At 41.7% G+C, this 21,689-nt stretch overlaps 1 protein-coding gene across 1 annotated transcript in view; it reads left to right on the top strand.

Moving 5' to 3' along the window:
- KCNB1 (potassium voltage-gated channel subfamily B member 1) overlaps positions 1-18,524 on the top strand; it is a 124,760-nt gene extending 106,236 nt beyond the window's left edge. Inside the window, exon 2 of the mRNA XM_044661101.1 lies at positions 16,473-18,524. Within this exon, the coding sequence (XP_044517036.1) occupies positions 16,473-18,524 (2,052 nt within the window). The remainder of the gene's footprint in view (positions 1-16,472) is intronic.
- The last annotated feature ends 3,165 nt before the right edge of the window (positions 18,525-21,689 follow it).

Genomic DNA, 21,689 nt, shown 5'->3' with positions numbered 1-21,689 from the left:
AGACTTGAGTTCAGTTCCCAGCTCTAGTTTTTACTATTGTGACCTTGATCTTAAACTCTCTGGGACTCTCTTTCTGCTTCTATAAAGTGAGAGAGTTGGATTCCATGGCCTGAAAGGTCCATTCCAATTCTAAACCTTACAATGTTACGAATATAGATTATTATCACTTTTTGTAGGGCTTGACCCCACTCCTACCTGTCCTCTTAGTTTCATGACCTCTAAAGAAAGCATGTAAATAATAATGATGATGATAGACACTCAGTGGACAGAGTACTGAATCTGGAACCAGGAAGATCTGAGTTCAAATACTATCTTAAACATTTACTGGCTATGTGACTCTAGGCAAACCACCCTAGCCCTATTTATCTCAGTTACTCATATGTAAAATGGGGACACAATGGAGAAGGAAATGGCAAAATCACTCCAGTATCTTTGCCAAGAAAACCTCATGGACATAGGGTCACATAGAGTTGGACACAGTTGAATGACTGAACAACAACAATAACAATAATAGCTAACATTTATGTAATACTTTAAGACTGACAAATTGCATTACACTTGATCATATTTGATCTTTGATTTGCCAGAATCATCTTGTGAAGTGGAAAATTATTATTCCCATTCTATAGCTAAGGAAACTGAGGTTCAGAGAAGTTAAATAATTTGCCTAGAGTAACAGCTAGTATTAGGGTGAGGATTTGAACCCAATTCTTTTTATGTCTAAGTTTGGCACCAAATTTTTTAATTTTTTATTTATTTTTTCAGTTACATATAGAAAAAAATTTTGACAGTTGTTTTCTGACATTTTAGGATTCAGATTTTCTCCCTTCCCGTGGTGGTAAATAACCTGATACAGGTTATACCAGTGTTTTCATGCAGTACACATTTCATATTACTCATGTCATGTCAGAAGACACATATCACACTAAAAAACTCATGAAGGAAATAAAATGAAAGATGGCAGCTTTGATCCTCAATCAGACACCAACAACTCTTTCTTTGGCTGTGCATAGTATTTTTCATCATGGATCCTTCATGGATTTCTTGGAGACTTGTTTGGCTAATAAGAGTTTAGTCCTTCACACTTGATCATCATATGATATTTCTATTTCTGTAAACATTATTCTCCTGACTCTGTTCACTTCACTTTGCATCAGTTCATATAAGTCTTGCCAGGTTTTTCAGGTTAGCATTCTTTCAACTGCCTTGGAAGCAGAATATAGATGGAAAAAAAGAAACAGAGAGGAGAAATAACTTACTGCAGGTCATGTAGCCAGAGTTGGAGACCAGTTTCAGAGAAAGTCCAAGACTGCCTCCACTGATCCCCCTACACTAAGCCAATCCCCTGAGTTATACATTATACTTGATGTCTCCAAGAAAAGAGATGGTAGCTTCCTATCAGCTCCAAACTCCTCTAGGAAATGACAAGATCCCAAAGCTCCTAACTGATATTTTCTTGTATTCCTGGGCAATTAATATATATTGGTCTCTTACCTATTAAGAAGGGAGAACCTGGTTTAGCAGCTGAGCTGATAGCCTTTGACTTTCATAGCCTTGTTGAGTGATGTTTCACGGGGCTGACAGATACCCAACAAGCCAGAAACAGCTGTCCTCTTTACCAAGACAAACTGAATGGAAAGAAGAACCTCCCCAAGTACAGATGCACCTTAAATCCTGAAAGTGCCTAATGTCAACTTTAGTCAGATGAGGATGAAAATGCTTTATGCCATTATTTTAGCATTGACAATAATAATGGAATTAATAAAAACAATTAATTAGTATTAATCTAAAAATAATTAGAGGCAACATAATAGTAAGTCAGCTTTGGAGCCAGGAAGACCTAGGCTTAAATTTCCCTGCTCTGATACATTCTAGTTGTTTGACCCAGAGCAAATCACTTATTGTCTCAGTTCTCTAAGAAAGTCTTTGAGACTCTCTGTTGCAAGGGGGAGCTAAGTGACACAGTGGATAGAGAGCCAGGCTTAGAGATGGGAGGTCCTGGGTTCCTGGGTCCTAGTCTCAGACACTTCCTAGCTGTGTGACCCTAGACAAATCATTTAATCCCATTTGCCTAGCCCTTACCACTCTTCTGCCTTGGAACTGATAGTATTGATTCTAAGACAGAAAGTAAGGGGTTAAAAAAAAAGACTGTTGCAAAAAAGATACTGACTCTCACTGGTAATAATAATAACATCTAGTATTTATATAGCGTTTAAGGTTTGCAAAGTGCTTTACAAATATTATCTTTCTCGAGTCTGACAATAATCTTGAGAGATAGGTGCTATTATCTTCTTTTTGTAGATATGGAAACTGAGTCATAAAGTGATCAAGAGACTTGCCTACGGTCATACAACTAGTAAATATCTCAGGTAGGAATCAAACTCAGGCCTTTCTGACTTCCAATCTGGTACTATAGGTTGCTCCCCACCTTTGGTGTCTCCCTGGTACCCAACTCTCACCTGTGACTCCAAGAAGCTGTAACACGTGCAGAGGCCAGAGCCAGGTAAAAGCTTCTTGACAGACAGGCTAAACCAGGGTAATCAGCAGGTCCCAAACCCATCAGTGAATTAAGGGAGTCTTTACCCCGAGCAGGTGAAGATTTCCCAGGCAGAACGGGAGGATGAGAACTGTTTGTTCCAATGGCCATGAAGGTGGCTGAAGCAGATGCTGTGGAGCACTTAGAGCTTGGCCAGATATGGAAGATACCAAGGTCATCCACTGCATCCTGAGCCATTGCCAGTCATCTTGACTTTTGTCTTTCCATTAGACTTCGATGACTCTGGAAGGGAGAGTGAGGCTGACAACTTTGTTCAACTCTGCCTCACTTAAATCCAATTCACATGTGAGTCAAGACATCACCCAGTGATGTCATTGGTCCTCTTTGAAAAACAAGGGGCAAATAACAACAATGATCAATCCAGGGGACAGCTAGGTGGCTCAGTGGTGGATGGAGAACCAGACCTAGAGATGGAAGGTCCTGGGTTCCAGTCTGGCCTCAAACACTTCCTAGGTGTGTGACCCTGGACAAGTCACTTAACTCCATTTCCTAGCCCTTAATGCTTAATTTCCTTAATCAATACACAGTATTGATGCTAAGATGGAAGGTAAGGGTTTTTCTAAAATACATAAATAATCAATCCAAGATATAGGCTTATGCCGGAGTTTCCTATGCTTATTACATCCCAAACCAATCTCTATCTCCACTAGTAATAATACTAACAATATATTTTGTTAGCATTATTAGAAATCTTTCTGTTGCACCATGATATTTGCAAAGCACTTTGTCACAACAGTCCAGCAAAATACACAGCACTAGGATCTTTACCCCCATTTGCAGAGAAAAGCGAGACATATTTTGTAAAGAACTCTCACATGTAGCATCTCACTTAGTGCATACGATAGTCCTGGGAGAGAAACAAGGTAATCATTATCCTCCCTATCTTATAGACAAGGAAACTGAACCCTAGAGTCAAAAACGGAATTGCTTAAAATCCCAAAGCAAGTCTGGGCAGAGCCGGTTCTCAGATTTTAATTCTCGTTCTTTACGCTGTGCCTCGGAGCAGGATGTGGGTCTCAAACTAAAACGCTAAAGGGGAAAGCTCTATTCCTAAGCCATTAAAATGCTAACATTCCCATCCTGTGTTGGAGACTGACTAATAAACTAACATATATATTAAGGACAGCTGGCTTATCTCAACATCAACCAAGGTTCAGATGAAAAATGGGATTTTTGTACCTAGGCTAGGCTCTGCCCAGAACTAGACAAAGACAGGAAGATGGAAGCCTCCTCAGGTCACAAAATACGAGTGCTGGCAGGACCTGAAATGACAAACTGTATCATTTCATAGATGGAAGGAATATTGGAACATGGAAACATATGAAACATAGAAATGGGAATGGCCTTAGAACAACAACCAAAAAATGTCAGGGTTAGAAGGGTCCTGAGGGATCATTTAATCGAAGCTCCACTTGTCCAAGGGCTCCCAGTGCTCCGGCAGAAAGGACTGGAACCCACTCTTTTCCCTGAATCCCAGCCCAGGGACCCATTGGGGAAAGTCTCACGTAGCTAGTGGGAAAGTCCCAGACACCTTTACACAGGGGTAGATAACTGCCTGTCTCCAGAGCATTTATCTTTGTTTTTCATTATTTATATTCTCTGACAACCCTTTGCCTCGGACTCTCTCTGACTATGGCCAGAGGAAGGAAGGATTTGAGGATATTAATCACCCAAAGCAGTCTGACAAGCCCTCCCAGAGCTTACCTTGTCCTCAGCATATTAAGGAATGAACAAACATTCAAGCATAAAGGGTATCCTAATGGCCGTACCACCAAAAGACCTGAGGATTTATAGCTACGAGGACTCTCCGAGCTCACTAATCCAAACCGTTCCTTTTAGACATTACAGTTACGTGGAATATTTACAGATGGCACATCTAGTAAACCGTGTGGCTAAGAATTGAATTCAGTCTCTCTTATTCCAAATTCAGCACTCTTTCCACTGTCCCATTCCACTCAGAGGCAGCCTCAGCCCTACAGAGTTCCTTTCGGTGTTCCGTTGGGCATCAAGGTAAATGGTTCGGCACCTACATATTAGGGATCCTTGACTTCTTCAGAATAGGAAACTCCCTTCACGAATCCAGATCAAAACCCATGTCTCTGGTTTAGTAAATAAGTCCTAGGAAGTTGTCTGAGTCAAACAGAAGTTGAGTAAACTGCCCAGGGCTATACAAATTGTATCAGAGGATTTGAATCTAGTTTTTCCTGGCTCAAAGCCTAACATTCTATCCACCAAGGATTTTTTTTTATTAAAACTCTTACCTTCTGTCTTAGTATCAAGGTTTTTTTTTTTAATACAGAGGATACATTTTTATTGGCAACAAAGACTTCTACATACAATTTATATTGTATTGCACAAATTATAAATGGATCAACAAAATAATATTAACTATACAAATTGTTACTGGCATTTACATAATATTACTTTTGTAAGTTTTGTGCATGTTGTTTTAGTATCAGTTCTAAGACAGAAGAGTAGCAAGGGCTAGGCAATCAAGGTTAAGTGACTTGCCCAAGGTCACACAACTAGGAAGTATCCGAGATCACATTTGAACCCAGGACCTCCCATCTCTAGGCCTGCCTTTCTATCCACTGAGCCACCTCGCTCCTCCACCAGAGATTCCTACCTTTTTTTCCTGTCATAGACCCCTTTGGGAGTCTGGTAAAACCTATGGACCCCTTCTCATAATAATGTTTTTAAATGTATTCTAAAATGCACTTAAATGCATTTTAAAATTCATGAGATTATGAAGGAAATCAATTATATTGAAAGACAATAAAATAGTTTAAAAACAAGGTCACGGACCCTTGGATAAGAACTCCTGTACTAGACTGTAAGTGCTTGCATTTAGCCGATGGGATTGACATCCCAGTCCTTCCCCTTGATGACATCACTGGCCTGAAATCATTGTTCTTGGAAGCTCTGCCTTGGGACTAGGCATCTCCAGAATGTGCCTGGCCTGCCCCACAGAGCATGTCCAACCCCAGACTCATAGCAAGAGTCTTGAAGTACAGCAGAGCAGCCACCACATCAGGGATTGGTCCTCTCAGCTCAGGGCTCCTGATCATCTTCCAACAATCCAACAAATTTAATTCAACAAATATTTATCAGGCACCGACTCTGAGCTAAGCGCTGGGGAATCAAGACAAACAAGATGTAATCCTTGCCCTTAAGGAGGCTGATAGAACAGGTATGTAGCTAAGTAGATGCAAAATCACTTGGGTTGGGAAAGAGCATTGGCAATTATGAAAGTCGGGGAAGTCTTCATCAGTCATTCAGTCAACAATCAATTATGAAGGGTTTTTTTATGTGCCAGTCATTGGGCTGAGCTCTGGAGATACAAAGGCAAAAACAGTTCCTGCCCTCAAGGAGGTCAAATCTAGTGGATACCTGGCTGAACTCAGAGTCAGGAAGACTTAGGTTCAAGTCCCACCTCTAATATGTCTATGAAACCTTCAAGGGCAAAGCTTTAACAGTTGGGTGGGAGACAGGAAAGGCTCCCCTCCTGTAGAAATGGAGATTAGAACTATATCTTAAAGGAGGCCAGGAATTTTAAGAGGTAAAAGTGAAGAGGGAGGGGCAGCACAGTGGATAAACCATCAGGCTTAGAATCGGGAGGACCTGGATTCAAATCTGACCTCAGACTTTTCCTTATTGTGTGACCCTGGGCAAGTATTTTAACTCCAATTGCCAAGTCCTTTGCTGTCTTAGAACTGATACTCAGTCTGAAGGTAAAGGTTAAAAAAAAGTGAGAAGGGAGAGAATTCTGGGTATGGGGGACAATTAGTGAAAAGGTACAAAGGCAAAAGATGGAGGGTCGTGTTTGAGGAACAGCAAGTGGTTGAGATGGAACTTGAACCAAGCTAACATTGACTGAGCAACCCATTGATTTGTGCCATGAGCCTCTTGGGCAGTCTGGTGAAGGCTCTGGATACCTTCACAGAAAAAATGCTTTTGAAAGTTAAATTTTGAAAATAAAATTCATAGGATAACAAAAGAAACTGCTTATTAAAATACATTATAAAAACAATCAATACTATAAAAAATACTAAAGAAACTACAAAATACAAAGTACAACAAAATAGGCAATGAAATACAGTACAAAAAAAAAGTGAAATAATTTTTAAAAACAAATTCACAAATGCCCTGAAATCTATCCACAGACACCCCCTCTCCATGGATCCTTTCTTTTTACATATGAGAAAAATAAAGCCTGGAGAAAGAAGTGATTTGCATAAAATCAGGCAATATTTTAGTGGAACTAGTGAATAAATTAGTGGGGCATCTAGGTCTAGAATTGAGCTTTCCTAATGCCCAGGCTAAAATTCTTCCTACCCAACCATGATGCCTCATCATGAGATGAGGGCCAAAGCAGTCTCTAGAACCCATACCTCTAGCTTGCTCTTCCTGGTGTTATTTTAGCTCACCCTCTAACCTCCCAAAGCAACACCCCTGCAGTCTCTGATGCAGAGCTAATGGGATCCCCTAAATTCAACTCAATCATACGCCATTTTTTTCTCCTTCACCAATCATCCACCCAGATGGAACCACAAAGACCCTTCTCCGGTGATGGTAAACCTATGACACGCGTGTCACCACTGACACACATAGCCATTTTCAATAACACGTGGCCGCATACAGGCTGCATACAGAGAAGTATGGGGCTGCATGCAGAGGATGAAACATTTGCTATAGTGTAGTGTAGACACTCTGTGCACTACAGATGACAATTCTACCTATATTAATTTACCTATTTTGGTTTATTAAATAGTTATACATTACAGTTATACATTTTTGTTATTTAAATATCGTGAAATTATGGGGTTTTTTCTCGAAGTGACACACCACCCAAGTTATGCTCGGTTTTTTGGAGAATTTTGACTCACCAAACTCAAAAGGTTGTCCATCACTGCCCTCCTCCAAAGATTATGACTGTGGTACTCCCTAATGAATGGTGGCCGTATACTACCCATTCCCTGCATGCAATTCCTTTCCCTTCCTTCCAATTTTCCTTTCCCTCCCTGCTTCCCCCTATCCTTAGCTTGGTTCTTCTAATGTCCCTGAAAACAGAAAACATCAGACTGTCATTTTCTATTGGTCTCTTTGGAGCTGGGAGCTGTTCGCTAAATTGAACCGAATTGAATCCAATTGACCCTGAGTTTCCCCTCTCATTACCCCCAAAAGTCAGCTCGCTCCCTCCCTCCTGAAAATTAGAAGAATGTAATAAAATCCCCTGAGGCCAACAGGCTGCCCCTAATCCCCATAACCAGATTGGCTCCCATGATTCATCTGATTAAACTGGGGAACACTAATTCCCCAGAGGCCAGGGACACCTGAGTAGTTGGAATAGAAAGGAAGGAATGCTCTGGAAAGAGCTGGACAGCTCCCACACTTACCTTCTGTATTCTAAAAAGGAAGTGGGGAGGGACAGGGACAAAAGGCAAATCTCCTTTTCTGGAGATAACACGATGCAGTGGAAAGAATACCAGCATACTGAAAGTCAGAAATAAAAGCTTCTTAAGGGTAGGAACCATTTCATTTTTTAAAAACTCTTACTTTCTATCAATAACAACTCTAAGACAGAAGGGCAAGGAGGAGGCAAACAAGATTAAGTGCCTTGCCCAGAGTCACACAGCTAGGTAGTGTCTGATGCTAGATTTGAACCTAGAACTTCCCATCTCTAGTCCTGGCTCTCTAACCACTGAGCAACCTAGCTGCCCTGAACTGTTTCATTTTTACCAGGCACAATGCATGGCATACAGTAAGCACCTAACAAGTCCTTGTCAATGGACAGATCTGGGTCTAACTCTAAGCTCCATATTTAGTAGCTGTGTGACCCTGGGCAAATCATTTCATCCCTGCAAGTCTCTTTTCTCACCTCTCAATAGGTCCAATCTTGATGTTACCTAATTCACAGAGTTGTTAAGTGACAGCTAAAGGATGGTGGTTAGAAAGCTGACCTCAGAAGATCTGCATTCATGTCCTCTCTCTGATAGATATTAGCAAGTCACTTAAACTCTTAGTACTCTAAGAAACTCCCTACAACTATAAGTTTTCAGAGGGCTTGCCAACCTACATTGGGAGAGTGAATTTCCTCTTGCCTATGACTAGGACATCACAAGTCCTTACAGATAAGAAAACTGAGGTTCTGAGGAATTGACTCGCTCCAAGTCAGATAGGTGGTAAGAGGCAAACCTGAGTTTCAAACCCAAGTCTTCTGATTCCAGATCTAGGAGTCTTTCCACCGCACTGATGTTTCTCCATTCCATTTACAGTCACTGAATCTCGATATCAGGAAGAAGCTCAGAGGTTTCTAGCCCAACTGATACCTGACAGTTCCTCGGAACCTGTAAGAATGCAAGGCTTGGGCTAGATGGTCTTTGAGGTCTTCTACAAGTCTAAATGTGTGGTTGAAATTGGTGGCTCTCACTTTGTTTATTTTATTTTTTTGAGATGTTTTTTGTTGATGCCTTTTGTTTTGACCACACAGTAACTGGTTATACCGCTCACCATCTCCTTTTCCCACTGAGCTTTTAAGCAAAACCATTTAAGTAAAACCAACCAATATGTCTGAAAAGCATATGAAGCATTCCATATATTGGAGAGGTAGGGGACCTCTTCAGTGAAGGGAAGGAAGTGCATGTACTCATCTCTGTAGCCAAGATTATTGTTATAATGACCAGATGGCCAGCTTTGTGTTATGGTTCTTTCTTATTACAGTTGTAGTAGCTATATAGTGTAGACTATTGTATAGACTATTTTTCTGATTCTGCTCACTTCACTCTGCATCAGATCATACAAGTCTGTTCATGTCTCTCTAAAATCCTTCATATTAGTAAATTTCTTGCTGCCCAATAGTACTCTGTTACAGTCATAGAACACAGCCATTTGTTCAGCCATTTCCCAATAAACAGGCATCTACTTTATTCCAATGATTCTGCTACTATGAAAAGTGTTACTATAAATATCTTGGGGAAGAGGGTGTGATATGTATGCATATGTACACATAGATATCTTTTGCACATTATATATATACATGTATATATGTAGATATATAAAGATATAGCTATAGATGGGACCTTTCTGTCATTAACCTCTTTGTATACAGCCAACATAACACTCTCCACAGTAGAGATCTCAGAGCCAGAGAATATAAACAGTTTTGGTATTTTTCTCAAAAAATTCTGAATTGTTTTCCAGAATGGCTGGATCACTTCACAATTGGTGGCTCTTATTTAGAGGAGAACTGGAGAGAGGTGATTGCTTCAGGGCCTGGGTCAGTAGTGACCATCCTCAGACAGCTATAACTTTTCTTTTTTTCCATCCATCCTTCCTTCTGTTTTTCTTCTTTCTTTTTTCTTTCTCTCACTCCTTTCCTTTTTCTTTCTTTCTCTTTCCTTCCTTCCTTTCTTCCTTTCTCCCTTTCTTTCTTTCCTCCTTACTTTTTTCTTTCTCTCCCTTTCTTCTTTCTTTCTTGCTTTCTTTTTACTTACTTTCTCTTTCTTTCTCTCCCTTTTTCTCTCTTCTTTCTCTCTCTTTCTTTCTTCCTCTCTCTCCCTTTCTCTCTCTTTCTTTCTTATCTTCTTCCTTCTCTCCCAAGCCATAAACGCATGAGCTACTCATAAATCTTATCACACTGTTGATTGGCACAGCGGTTGTGACCTGCTCCATTTCTAACCTAAACTGATTCTTTCTTTAGACAACCTAGTGACCCTATGGCCCTAGCTCAGCATATTGATTCCAGACTCAATGGATCAGCCCCCTGACCAGCTTAGCCCATTGTCGCTCACAATTCCCAAATTTACTAGCTTAATGCTTCCTAGGACCTGAGATTACAGGCATGTGCCACTACATTCAGTGTTTGCCTGCTTTTCATTGTATTCTCTGTGTTCCCAAAGGGAACCAATTCTAAGAAAGGATCAAGAGACCCAATAACTGTCCTACAAAGACTCCAAGACACAAAGTCCTGGGTATCTGATCCATTTCCCAAATCTGATCTTGGTGACAGGAGCCAACCCCACTATCTCGATAGGCTTATGGATATCTTGGAAACCTTGAGGAAGCACCGAGACATAATGGAAAGAGCACCGGATATGGAGTCCCAGGATCTATATCCAGATCTGGTATTTATTGTGACTTGTGGCCTTGGCTCTCCCTCTAGGACTCAGTCAGTTTCCTTCTCTGTGAAATTAATGACTTCTCCAAGATCCCGATACCTGGTCCAGTGAGAGCATCAATTCTGGAGATAGAGGATCCAAACTTGAATCCTGCTTTTGAGCATTTCTACCTGCGTAACTTGGGCTTGGTCACCACTTTGATCTCTTGTGATCTTAACTTCCACATATATAAAATGAGGGGATTAGGCAAAAAGGCCTCCAACACCCCTTTTCCCTCTCGTTCTATTGTCCTGTACAATCACAATTGTACTAAGAACCTTCCAGCTCTTAATTCTTTTTTTTAAAAACCCTTACCTTCTGCTTTAGAATCAATACTGTGTATCATTGGTTCCAAGACAGAAGAGCAGTAAGGGCTGGGCAATGGGAATTAAGTGGCTTGCCCAGGGTTGCATAGCTAGGAAGCATCTGAAGTCAGATTTGAATCCAGGACCTCCCATTTCTAGGCCTGCTAGCTCTTAATTCTATGAGAAAAGACAGGGCTGGCTAGGTCAAGCAGTCCCACTCATTCCCAGGGTATACTAATTTATTCTGGGACATGTGCCAAGAAAGACCTTCCTCTGCTGAAATGGGAAGAGAACATGCCAGAATGTTCTTGACTTCTGTAATAATCATCATAAAACACATTTCTATAGGAGTTTACTACAATTGGCATAGCCCCTTTCTCTGTGCATTCCCATAAAGTAGGTAGTACAAATATTATCCCCATTTTATTAAGGTAAGGTTCATGAAAGGAGAAGGGACTTACTGTACTCACAGAACTAAATTGCAGGAATCAAATAAGATATTTGGACTTTAAATCCAGTGATCTACTATGTCTGTCAATAAGCCCTTACCTTTTTGTCTTAGTATCAATTCTAAGCCAAAAGAGCAGTAAGGACTGGCCAATTGGGGTTAAATGACTTACCCAGGGTCACCCAGCTAGAAAGAAGCTAAGCTCAAATTTGAATTCAGGTCTTCCTGACTCCAGGCCCAGTTCATTAACTACTATACCACCTATTAACTAATGAATAAAAGTTAAAGGGAGACAGATTTCAATTTAATTTTAGAAAACTCTTTCTAACAGTTAGAGCAGTCTGATAATGGCAATGGCTACTCTGACAGGTAATGAGTTCCCTGGCACTACAATTATTAAGGCAGAGGCCAAACGACCATACGCCAAGGATTCGGAAGCTCTTGGGGGTTAGGTTAAAAGGCTGGTGAGCTTTAAGATACTTTACCTTTTAAAAATAATTTATTTTTATTTATTTTATGTACTATTATTTCTAATTTATTTTATAATGTTTTATATAACATAATATTTTATAATTATTAAATATAAAATTAATATCTCTTATAAACATTAAATAAAAGTAAATGTGATGTATTTATACGTATTGAATATGAATATAAAATAAGTATGATATAATATTTTATAAATGTTATATATAGATATATCATATTTTATAAGTATTCTATATAAATATAAACATAATATATCTTATCGCTTTAGTTTTATTATTATGTATATATTTATATATTAGCAAAACAATTAATGTCAGATCTTTTCCAGCTCAGAGATTCTATGACCCTGTATTTACTGAGAGAAAGATAGGTTTGTGGAATGTAAGATGACAGAAATAAGGAGAAATGGAAGCTGAGATCTCTATTCAGGAAGCCTCCATCTACTCAGATAAACTCGAGAGCTGACAAATGCTTTGGACAGAACATAGACTGTTAGAACTGGAAGGGATAAAACAGCTACATCCAGAGCCAGGGTCCTTATATTTTTATCAGTTTCCATTTTTTATTATTAATATTAAATATTTCTATTTATTCTTATCTTCTCAGATGTGAACATGTTGCTTCTTCTGGAGAACATAAGACCCTTAAAGACAGGAACTTTCCTTTTTTTGTCCGTGTATCCCTGGTGTCCAGCACAGTACCCGGCACACAGTGGATGTTTTATAAATGCTTGTGGATTAACGGATTCATTCATACACTAAACCACGTTCTCCCCCCACTTTGGAAGACAACAGGAGAAAGGGAGATGATTTTCTCTTCTTCCTGTAGAGAAGATATTCCTTTCCCCTCTCTGCAATGGCACATTCCCAAGGGCAAAGGGGAAAGCCACCTAACCAACCAGCCAAGGTTAAACAGACAATAGCTGGTGCATAATTTATGTATCTGCCTTTGCAACACATTAGTTATGAGTATTCCCCACACTTCAATAGAGCTTGGGTTTTTTGCAGGTTGGAAATACAATGTATGGATCAAAGCTCCAAGAAGCACTCTCCCAGTGATGTATTTTCATTATCCCCTACTGCTTTAAGGCCAGCCCTTCCCTAACCCTGAAAATCTCACACATACACACACAGAGTGAGGTGGCATAGTGGACTCCAGGACTGGAGTCAAGAAGACCTGAGTTCAAATCCAGTTCAGATACTTACTAACTATGTGACCTTGGACAAGTCACTTAACCCTGATTGCCTCAGTTTACTCATCTGTAAAATGAGCTGGAAAAGGAAATAGCAAGCTACTCTAGTATCTTGGACAAGAAAACCTCAAATGGAGTCATAGAGTCAAACATGACTGAAAGCAACTAAACAACAACAAAAGACATATGTGTGTATATATATGAATATATATATAAACATAATATTAAGTTTAATCTAAATTATCAACATTTTCTCTAGCATTTTTTTAAGCCTAGACAATCAACAAACCAATAAATCATGCCTTTATTTTAACATTTGCCAGTTGTCAAGGTGTAAATGCTTTCTCTGAAAACTTAACAATCAGCTCTCTTTGGTTCAAGGAGGGGGTTCAAGCTGGCTCCAGTACACCCATGAGCCATGATGGTGTTTGGAAAACACACTGTGTTGGGAATCCAGAAGCCTGGGTTCTAATTCTAAGTCTATCACTATTATGTTGCATGATTTTAAATTGATCAGTTAGGTTCATAGAACACAAAATATCAGACCTGGAAGGGCCCTAGGGAGAAAGCCCAACTCTGTCATTTTGCCAATGAAAAAAGAGGCTTTAAGATGGTAAGTAAGGGGGCAGCTGGGTAACTCGGTGGATTGAGTGCCAGGCCTAGAGATGGGAGGACCTGGGTTCAAATCTGGCCTCAGACACTTCCCAGCTGTGTGACCCTGGGCAAGTCACTTAACCCCCATTGCCTACCCTTACCATTCTTCTGCCTTGCAACCAGTACACAGTATTGATTCCAAGATGGAAAGTGAGGGGTTTTAAAAAATAAATAAAAGGCTAAGTGAATTGCTCTAAGTCACATAGGTAGTAGCTGTAGAGTTAAGATTTCGACCCAGTTCCACTGATTCCAAATCCAGTATTCTCACTACACTACAACTTCCTCTGTCCAATGGGATTATTAGTGCTCTATATGGTGGTGGTATCAGGAATGAAAAGAGTATTGGACTGCTAGGCAGAAGACCTGAGGTCTAATCTCAAAGCTGCGACTAACTCGCTTTGTGACTCTAAGGCGGTCACCCTCTTTCTCTGGGCTTCAGTTTATTGCTCAGATATATGAGTAGGCTGGACGAGATGATCTTTAACATCTCCTTCAGCTTTAATATTTTATGTTCTATGTACCAAACTTCCTTAGGCATTCTGGATTCTAATATGTTGTGTTCTAAGGTCCCTGCCAGCCAGGAGTGTGCTGGAGTTAGCTCTAACCGGCTTGCAAAGTCCATTGTGAAATTTTCATTGAGCATTTACACCTTCAAAATTGGCAATTACTATAATTCAAGATTTGATTTATTGTTTTGTTGATTGTCTAAACCTTAGTGTTAATAATGCAGATTAAACTTAAAAGTTCATGTGCGGCTTTTTTTTTTTTTTTGAGAAATTGGTTGTTAAAAACGCACCCCTCGGAGGGCAACTAGGTAGCTCAGTGGATTGAGAGTCAGGCCTAGAGACAGGAGGTCCTAGGTTCAAATCCAGCCTCAGACACTTCCCAGCTGTGTGACCCTGGGCAAGTCACTTGACCCCCATTGCCCACCCTTACCACTTTTCCACCTAGGAGCCAATACACAGAAGTTAAGGGTTTAAAAAATGTAAAAAAATAAAAAATAAAAAAACACCCCTCAATAGTTCTATACATATTGCTTGAGTTCAGCAGGAGCCCAGTAAAAGGCTTAGAGAATAGTCATCATGAGGCAGCTAGGTAGCGCAGTGGACAGAGCACCAGTCCTGAAGTCAACCTGGGTTCAAATCTGATCTCAGATGCTTTCTTGCTGTGTGACCCTGGGCAAGTCACTTAACCTCATTTGCCCAACCCTTGACCTTCTGTCTTAGAGTTGTTACTAGGTCAGAAAGTAAGGGTTTTTAAAAAAAGTCAGTTGCCTTGAGCTCATTGTTCATCCTCCATTTTCAGAGGATCAGTGGCATCACAGGGTGATGTCTTGATACGGATTTAAGTGAGTGAGAGTTGCACAAAGTCGTCAGCCTCCCTCTCTCTACTTGAGTCATCCCAATCCAGTGGCAGGACAAAGGTCAGGATGACTGGCGATGGCCTGGGATGCAATGGACGACCTCAGTGTGTTCAGTGTCTGACCAAGGTCGAAGGGCTCCCCAGCATCTGCCTCTGCTACTTTCGTGGACATTGGAGGAAAAAATTGTTCTCATTCACCCATTTTGCTGGGAGGAGGGGTCTTCACCCTACTTGGGAGATTAAGCGACTTGCCCAGATCATACAACTAATATGTATCAGAAGCAGCAGAATTCTTTATGTGTGTGTGTGAAAGCATAGATATTTACAGTGATCCCTCACCTATGGCGGATGCTATGAGATCTCAAGGTTAGGTGAAAATCTGGGAAGGAACGGCGTTATATTTACTTTATTATTTATATATATATATAATTAGATATATAATTTATATATCTAATTAGATATATAATACATAATTAGATATATATTTTTCTAAACACTGATACAGTAAAACTGGGATAAATGAACCAGGATATAGGGAGGAATGACTATATTTTATTTTTATATACATAATATAATATATGATATAACAATATAATGCTTATAATTTGTTATAAATATGAAATGTTATAATAAATATGCTTCTCCAAGAGAAACAAATTCTTACCTTAGCTATGTCCAAAAATCTACATCTCATTCCTTTTTGTCCCACTCCCCAGGAAGGCAGGTAATAAGATAATGTGTTGTACATGTTATCCTATAATATACATTTCCCTATTCATTGTGTGAAATAAGATACATATTGCTTACACTAGAGAAAAATTCATGAAGGAAATAAAGCGAAGAAGGGTATGTTTCGATCTGCATTTGGACTCTGTCTGTTCCTTCTATGGTGGATGGCCTTTTTTCCTCATGAGTCCAGAAGTCTAATCCAAGTCTTCTTGGATTTGACACCAGTTACTTGGTATAGAATAGAGTGCTGGCTAAGGAGACCTGAATTCAAATCTTGTCTTACTTTACTAGCTTATGACACTAGGCAAGCCATTCAGCCTCTCTTAGACTGTTTCTTCATCTATAAAATAGGAATAATAACAGCAACCTCCTAACTCTAATCCTAGAGTTGTTGAGATCATCAAAGGAGCTCATACATATAAAGCACTTTACAAACTTAAAACTCTACGTAAATTCTAGTGAATATTATTATCTTTTGCTAAACCACATTGCCTCTCAATACAAATTCAAAAGTATAAAATAATAATTATCTCATTCCTGTTATTATCAATAACCAAATCCCACTCTCCTCTCTTCACAGATCCTGGCCATTATCTCCATTATGTTCATTGTCCTCTCAACCATTGCCTTGTCGCTCAATACTCTTCCAGAGCTTCAGAGCCTTGATGAGTTTGGACAGAGCACCGACAACCCCCAGCTGGCCCATGTGGAGGCTGTGTGCATTGCATGGTTCACCATGGAATACCTCCTCCGGTTCCTGTCCTCGCCGAAGAAGTGGAAGTTCTTCAAGGGTCCGCTCAATGCAATTGACTTGCTGGCCATTTTACCCTACTACGTCACCATATTCCTAACCGAGTCCAACAAGAGCGTTCTACAGTTTCAAAATGTGCGCCGGGTTGTGCAAATCTTCCGAATCATGAGAATCCTGAGGATTCTCAAGCTTGCTCGGCACTCGACCGGCCTGCAGTCTTTGGGGTTCACCCTCAGGCGAAGCTACAATGAGCTCGGCTTGCTCATCCTCTTCCTGGCCATGGGTATCATGATCTTTTCCAGCCTAGTTTTCTTTGCTGAGAAGGATGAGGATGACACCAAGTTCAAGAGTATCCCAGCCTCCTTCTGGTGGGCCACAATCACTATGACCACCGTAGGCTATGGGGACATCTACCCCAAAACCCTCTTGGGTAAAATCGTAGGGGGGTTGTGCTGCATTGCTGGGGTCCTGGTGATCGCTCTTCCTATCCCCATCATTGTCAACAACTTCTCCGAGTTCTACAAGGAGCAGAAGAGACAAGAGAAGGCCATCAAGCGTCGGGAAGCCCTGGAGAGAGCCAAGAGAAATGGTAGCATTGTTTCCATGAATATGAAGGATGCTTTTGCCCGAAGCATAGAAATGATGGATATTGTGGTGGAAAAGAATGGGGAGACCTTTGGGAAAAAGGACAAAGTCCAAGATAATCACTTGTCTCCCAGCAAGTGGAAGTGGACAAAGAGGACTCTGTCTGAAACTAGCTCCAGTAAGTCCTTTGAAACAAAAGAGCAGGGGTCTCCCGAGAAGGCCAGGTCATCCTGTAGCCCCCAGCACCTGAATGTTCAACAGCTAGAGGACATGTACAATAAGATGGCCAAGACTCAGTCTCAGCCAAACCTCAACACTAAGGAATCAGCTCAGCAGGGCAAACATAAGGAAGAACTTGAAATGGAGAGCATCCCAGGTCCTGTAGTGCCCCTGCTGCCCGCTCGCCCAGAAGGGGTGATCGACATGCGCAGCATGTCCAGCATCGATAGCTTCATCAGCTGTGCAACAGACTTCCCAGAATCCAGCAGGTTCTCCCACAGCCCGCTGGCATCCCTCTCTAGCAAGACAAGTGGCCCCGTGGCCCAGGAACTCAGCTGGAGGGGCCCTTCGGACTCCAGCGGGGGCAGGTTGTCGGACTCCAACCCAACCCCAGATGGCAGCCAACGCTCCAGCTTCTTCATCGAGAGTCCCAAGAGTTCCATGAAGACAAATAACCCCTTGAAACTACGGTCACTGAAGGTCAACTTCATGGAGGGTGACCAAAGCTCACCTTTACCTATGGGCAGCATCCTGGGGATATATTCAGATCCTCTCAGAAACCGAGGTGGAGCCACCATCGCAGGCCTTGAGAGTGCTATGCTTCCAGATCGATCCTTGCTGAGCCCAGAGTCCTCTGTCTACACCACAGCAAGTGCCAGGACACCCCCTAAGTCCCCTGAGAAGCATGCAGCAATAGCATTCAACTTCCACGATGCCAGTATCCATCAGTACATCGATGCAGACACTGACGATGAAGGGCAGCTGCTCTACAGTGTGGACTCCAGTCCCCCAAAAAGCCTTCACAGCAACACCAGTCCAAAGTACAGCATCACCAACAGTGGGTTCCTCAGGCAAAGAGACAGTGTGCACAGGACGGACAAGAACCACCCGGAGCATTCCCCCTTACCCACCTCGCCCAAGTTTCTAGGGCAGAACTGTGTTTATTCCATGGAAGCATTGACTGGAAAGAGCCAGAGAAGTCAAGAAAAGGGCAAACTAGATAATCACATATCTCCAGAGGTCCATGTGTTGCCAGGGGGTGGAGGCCAGGGAAGCACAAAGGACCCAAGCATCTGAAAAGCCCTAGACGGGAGACCTGTTGGCACTTTCCTAGGGATGCTGTCTGCTCCCCCACCACTGAGCTTTTCTGCATGAACTTTACAAATGAAACAAGCCACTTGTTTCTAAATAAAATACAGAATGAAGTATATCCAAGGAAATGCCCAGAGCAGCCACACAAGTCCTGCTCTGGAAGGATCATCCTAAGGTACTTTCCAGTCCACCAAACCACCCATCAGAGTGAGGTTGGCCAGGCTACCCAGTATCTCCTTGGATCTCTCCTGTTAACCGTCCTTCTTTGGAGGGACTGGGAACAATGTCCACAGCAGTCCCCATCCCCTCTCCCTCCCACACACTCTCCTCTTCCCAGAACCTTGTACCCCATACCTCTATCAAGACACTCCAACCTCAAGTGTTCGAGCCTTGGATGGGGATACCCCCCATTCCTCCCAGAGAAGAACAGAGCAGGGTACAGGAGCAAACCTGTGGGAAAAGAAGGGAAGGGGGGAGGACAAGTCCAGTCTGGGGTCCTGCTTCCCAACCATTGGGCACACCAGTCCTCTGCCTCCTGGATGGAGACAGTGTTTCAAGGTGGCAGGGGACGCTTACATCACGGAAATGTGAGCATTCGTACAAGCCAAGGTTCTGGCCTGAAACCCTTATTGCAGACCCTTCATCTACTTCAATATTCTGTAGAACCTGAGCTTTGGTTTTGAGGTCAAAGCAGGGTGAGTTGCACCACTTGTATCTGATTTAAATTGACTCCTTACCTCTTGGAGAGGGGTTGGGAACTCTGACATTTACCCAATGCAATGAACTCGGGCACCAATAGAATGTTGTGGGAGAAAATGAGAATATTTTTGGAGCTTTAGATAGCATAGAATCAAAAGATATGCAAGTGTTAAATATGCAAAAGAAATACTATAATCAAAGAGACCATGAGTGAACCACAACAAAACCTAATTGGTTAAAAAACAGAAAAAAAAACTGCAAAATTAAAAAAGGAAAACAAGCCCCACTTGCAACGCCCAGTTTAGACTCTTCGATACATCCTTCCATGACAGGTTAGAGCAACCGTTAAAGGGATTACTTTTGTTTCTGCGATATTCATGCTAAAAACAAAACAAAACAAAAAACCGCTATAAACAAAAAGCACTTTATGTTCTCTCAGAAGTGGGATCTACCAAGGACAGCATAAACATCTAGCACTTTAAAACAAGCACTATTTTCATGGGGGCCACCTGTTGTGACTGGCGAGGTTGTCACCGAGGTGTCCGTCACTGGCCACAGCTGGCCGTGTGACCTGTGCGCTGTTACCACTCTGTGTTGTGTCTGTGTCTGTGGGCTCACCTTCCCCATTATAGAAAAAGCTTCTAATCCCCCCCCGCCCCCCGCCCCGACAGCGTAGGTGACCTGGGCGATGAATGGCCAAGTCCGCCGTCCGAGGGACGCCACACCTGCTCCGCTGAGGAAGACAGTGAGAGTCTGGAGTCAGGTGTCTCTGTTCCTTTCCTATAAACTAGTCTTGGAATTGTTTTCGGTGTAACTGTCTGTACATAATATCGTGCTCTCCTATCCCTGCAACCAGTGATGGCCAGGGCAGCCCGTACAGACGACAGCAATAAGTACAAGTGTACATTGTCAGTCGTGGTCCGTATCTTCGTTGTTGATCCTCCCGTCCTCGGTACGATGACTTCTCTGCTGCGTGCACAGCCTCCGCATGCCGGGGGAGACAGGAATGCCCCCACCGGGTCAGGGTGGGCCCTGGGTGGGCTCTGTCCTTGGCCAGGCGATAGAGAAAAGGAGCAACTGGAAGTATTTGCCAAGGTCTCTTCAACAGTGCATGTGCAGCAAACGCAAGTGGACTTAGAGGAATTGCTGCAAAGGATTCCCGGGAGGGTAGAGCACTCGGTGGCAGCTATCTACCAAGGGAGCTCTCCCTGGCAAGCTGTCTGGGGTGAACTACCTGCCCGTGGAGTGGCAAAGGGAGTTAGTCCAAGACAATGTCTGCCGTTCTTAGCATCTTCTCTTTGTTTTGGTCGCCATTCATGTCCGTCATCAGCACAAATGTGAAAATTCAGGGAAAAAAAATAGCTTTTTTTTTTTACATATATATTATATATATATATAAAATAAATAGTAGTGATTTCCAATTGAGATATTTTTAGAGCTGATGCTAATCTATTATGTTTTCAAAAATGACATTGCATATTTTACATATCAGGAAAGTGAACACATTTAAATATAGCCATATACCAAGGGAACTCACCAACCCTATTTCAAATTGATGCATCTTATTTGCAGGTGATGTTGACAAGAGGTGTCTAGATCAGTACCATGTCATGTTTTGGTTTGCTTTTTAAAACTGAAATCAATTGGTGCAACTCTCCTTGTAACCAAAGGCCCTGTCTGCCTTGCGTGGTCACTTAGGACTCAACCCTTAGCTCGCCTATTTCGTCTCCCTTTAAAGTAGCATTTTGAGTCACTTTTGAAGGATGAATTCAGAAGTATTCTTAAAAACCTACCTTTTATGGCATCAGAGCCAAAACCCTATAGATTTCTTATAGAAACAGAATCACGGAGACCCAGCATATACTATGCTTGAAGAATGTTTTGATTTCTTTTTTATTTTTCACTTTTGTGTGTATGTATTATGGGAAATGTAGCTCTTACCGTGCGCCCAGTTCCAAATAAAAACATAACAAATCCAAATTTTTTAAATATGTGGATGTTATGTGCGTGCACACGCAATCTTGTACATAGGTACACATATGTACATACACACTGGGAAATCTACTTAGGTGTTTTGAAATAGTGAGACTCAAATGTCCTTGGTAGAAGAAAAAGGACTGATTTGGATCCATAGAGTGCTCCCCTCTCCCCGCAACCACCACCAATCCCACAGGTGTCTCAAGAAGACCATTCAAAAGCTCCATTTATAGTTCTCTCCTAGAGACGATGAAAAGCAAATAGAAGAAAAACAGACAAGGATAGACCCACAGGCAGTGGTTTGTACAGCAGTACATGAATGGGAGGCGGGCAGAGATGGGTTCAAGGTAACCCCAAGATTCCCTTCTCTTTGGGCAATCAATTCAGCAAAACACACCTGTCAGCTGGATCCCAAAAGAGAATAGACCCAAACTTCTACCCCTCCTCTCTAAGGGAGCAAGCGTGGGCAGCTTC

This window comes from Gracilinanus agilis, chromosome 2, assembly GCF_016433145.1.
Source record: "Gracilinanus agilis isolate LMUSP501 chromosome 2, AgileGrace, whole genome shotgun sequence".
Taxonomy (NCBI): Eukaryota; Metazoa; Chordata; class Mammalia; order Didelphimorphia; family Didelphidae; genus Gracilinanus; species Gracilinanus agilis.
This window is presented reverse-complemented; position numbering and strand designations above follow the sequence as displayed.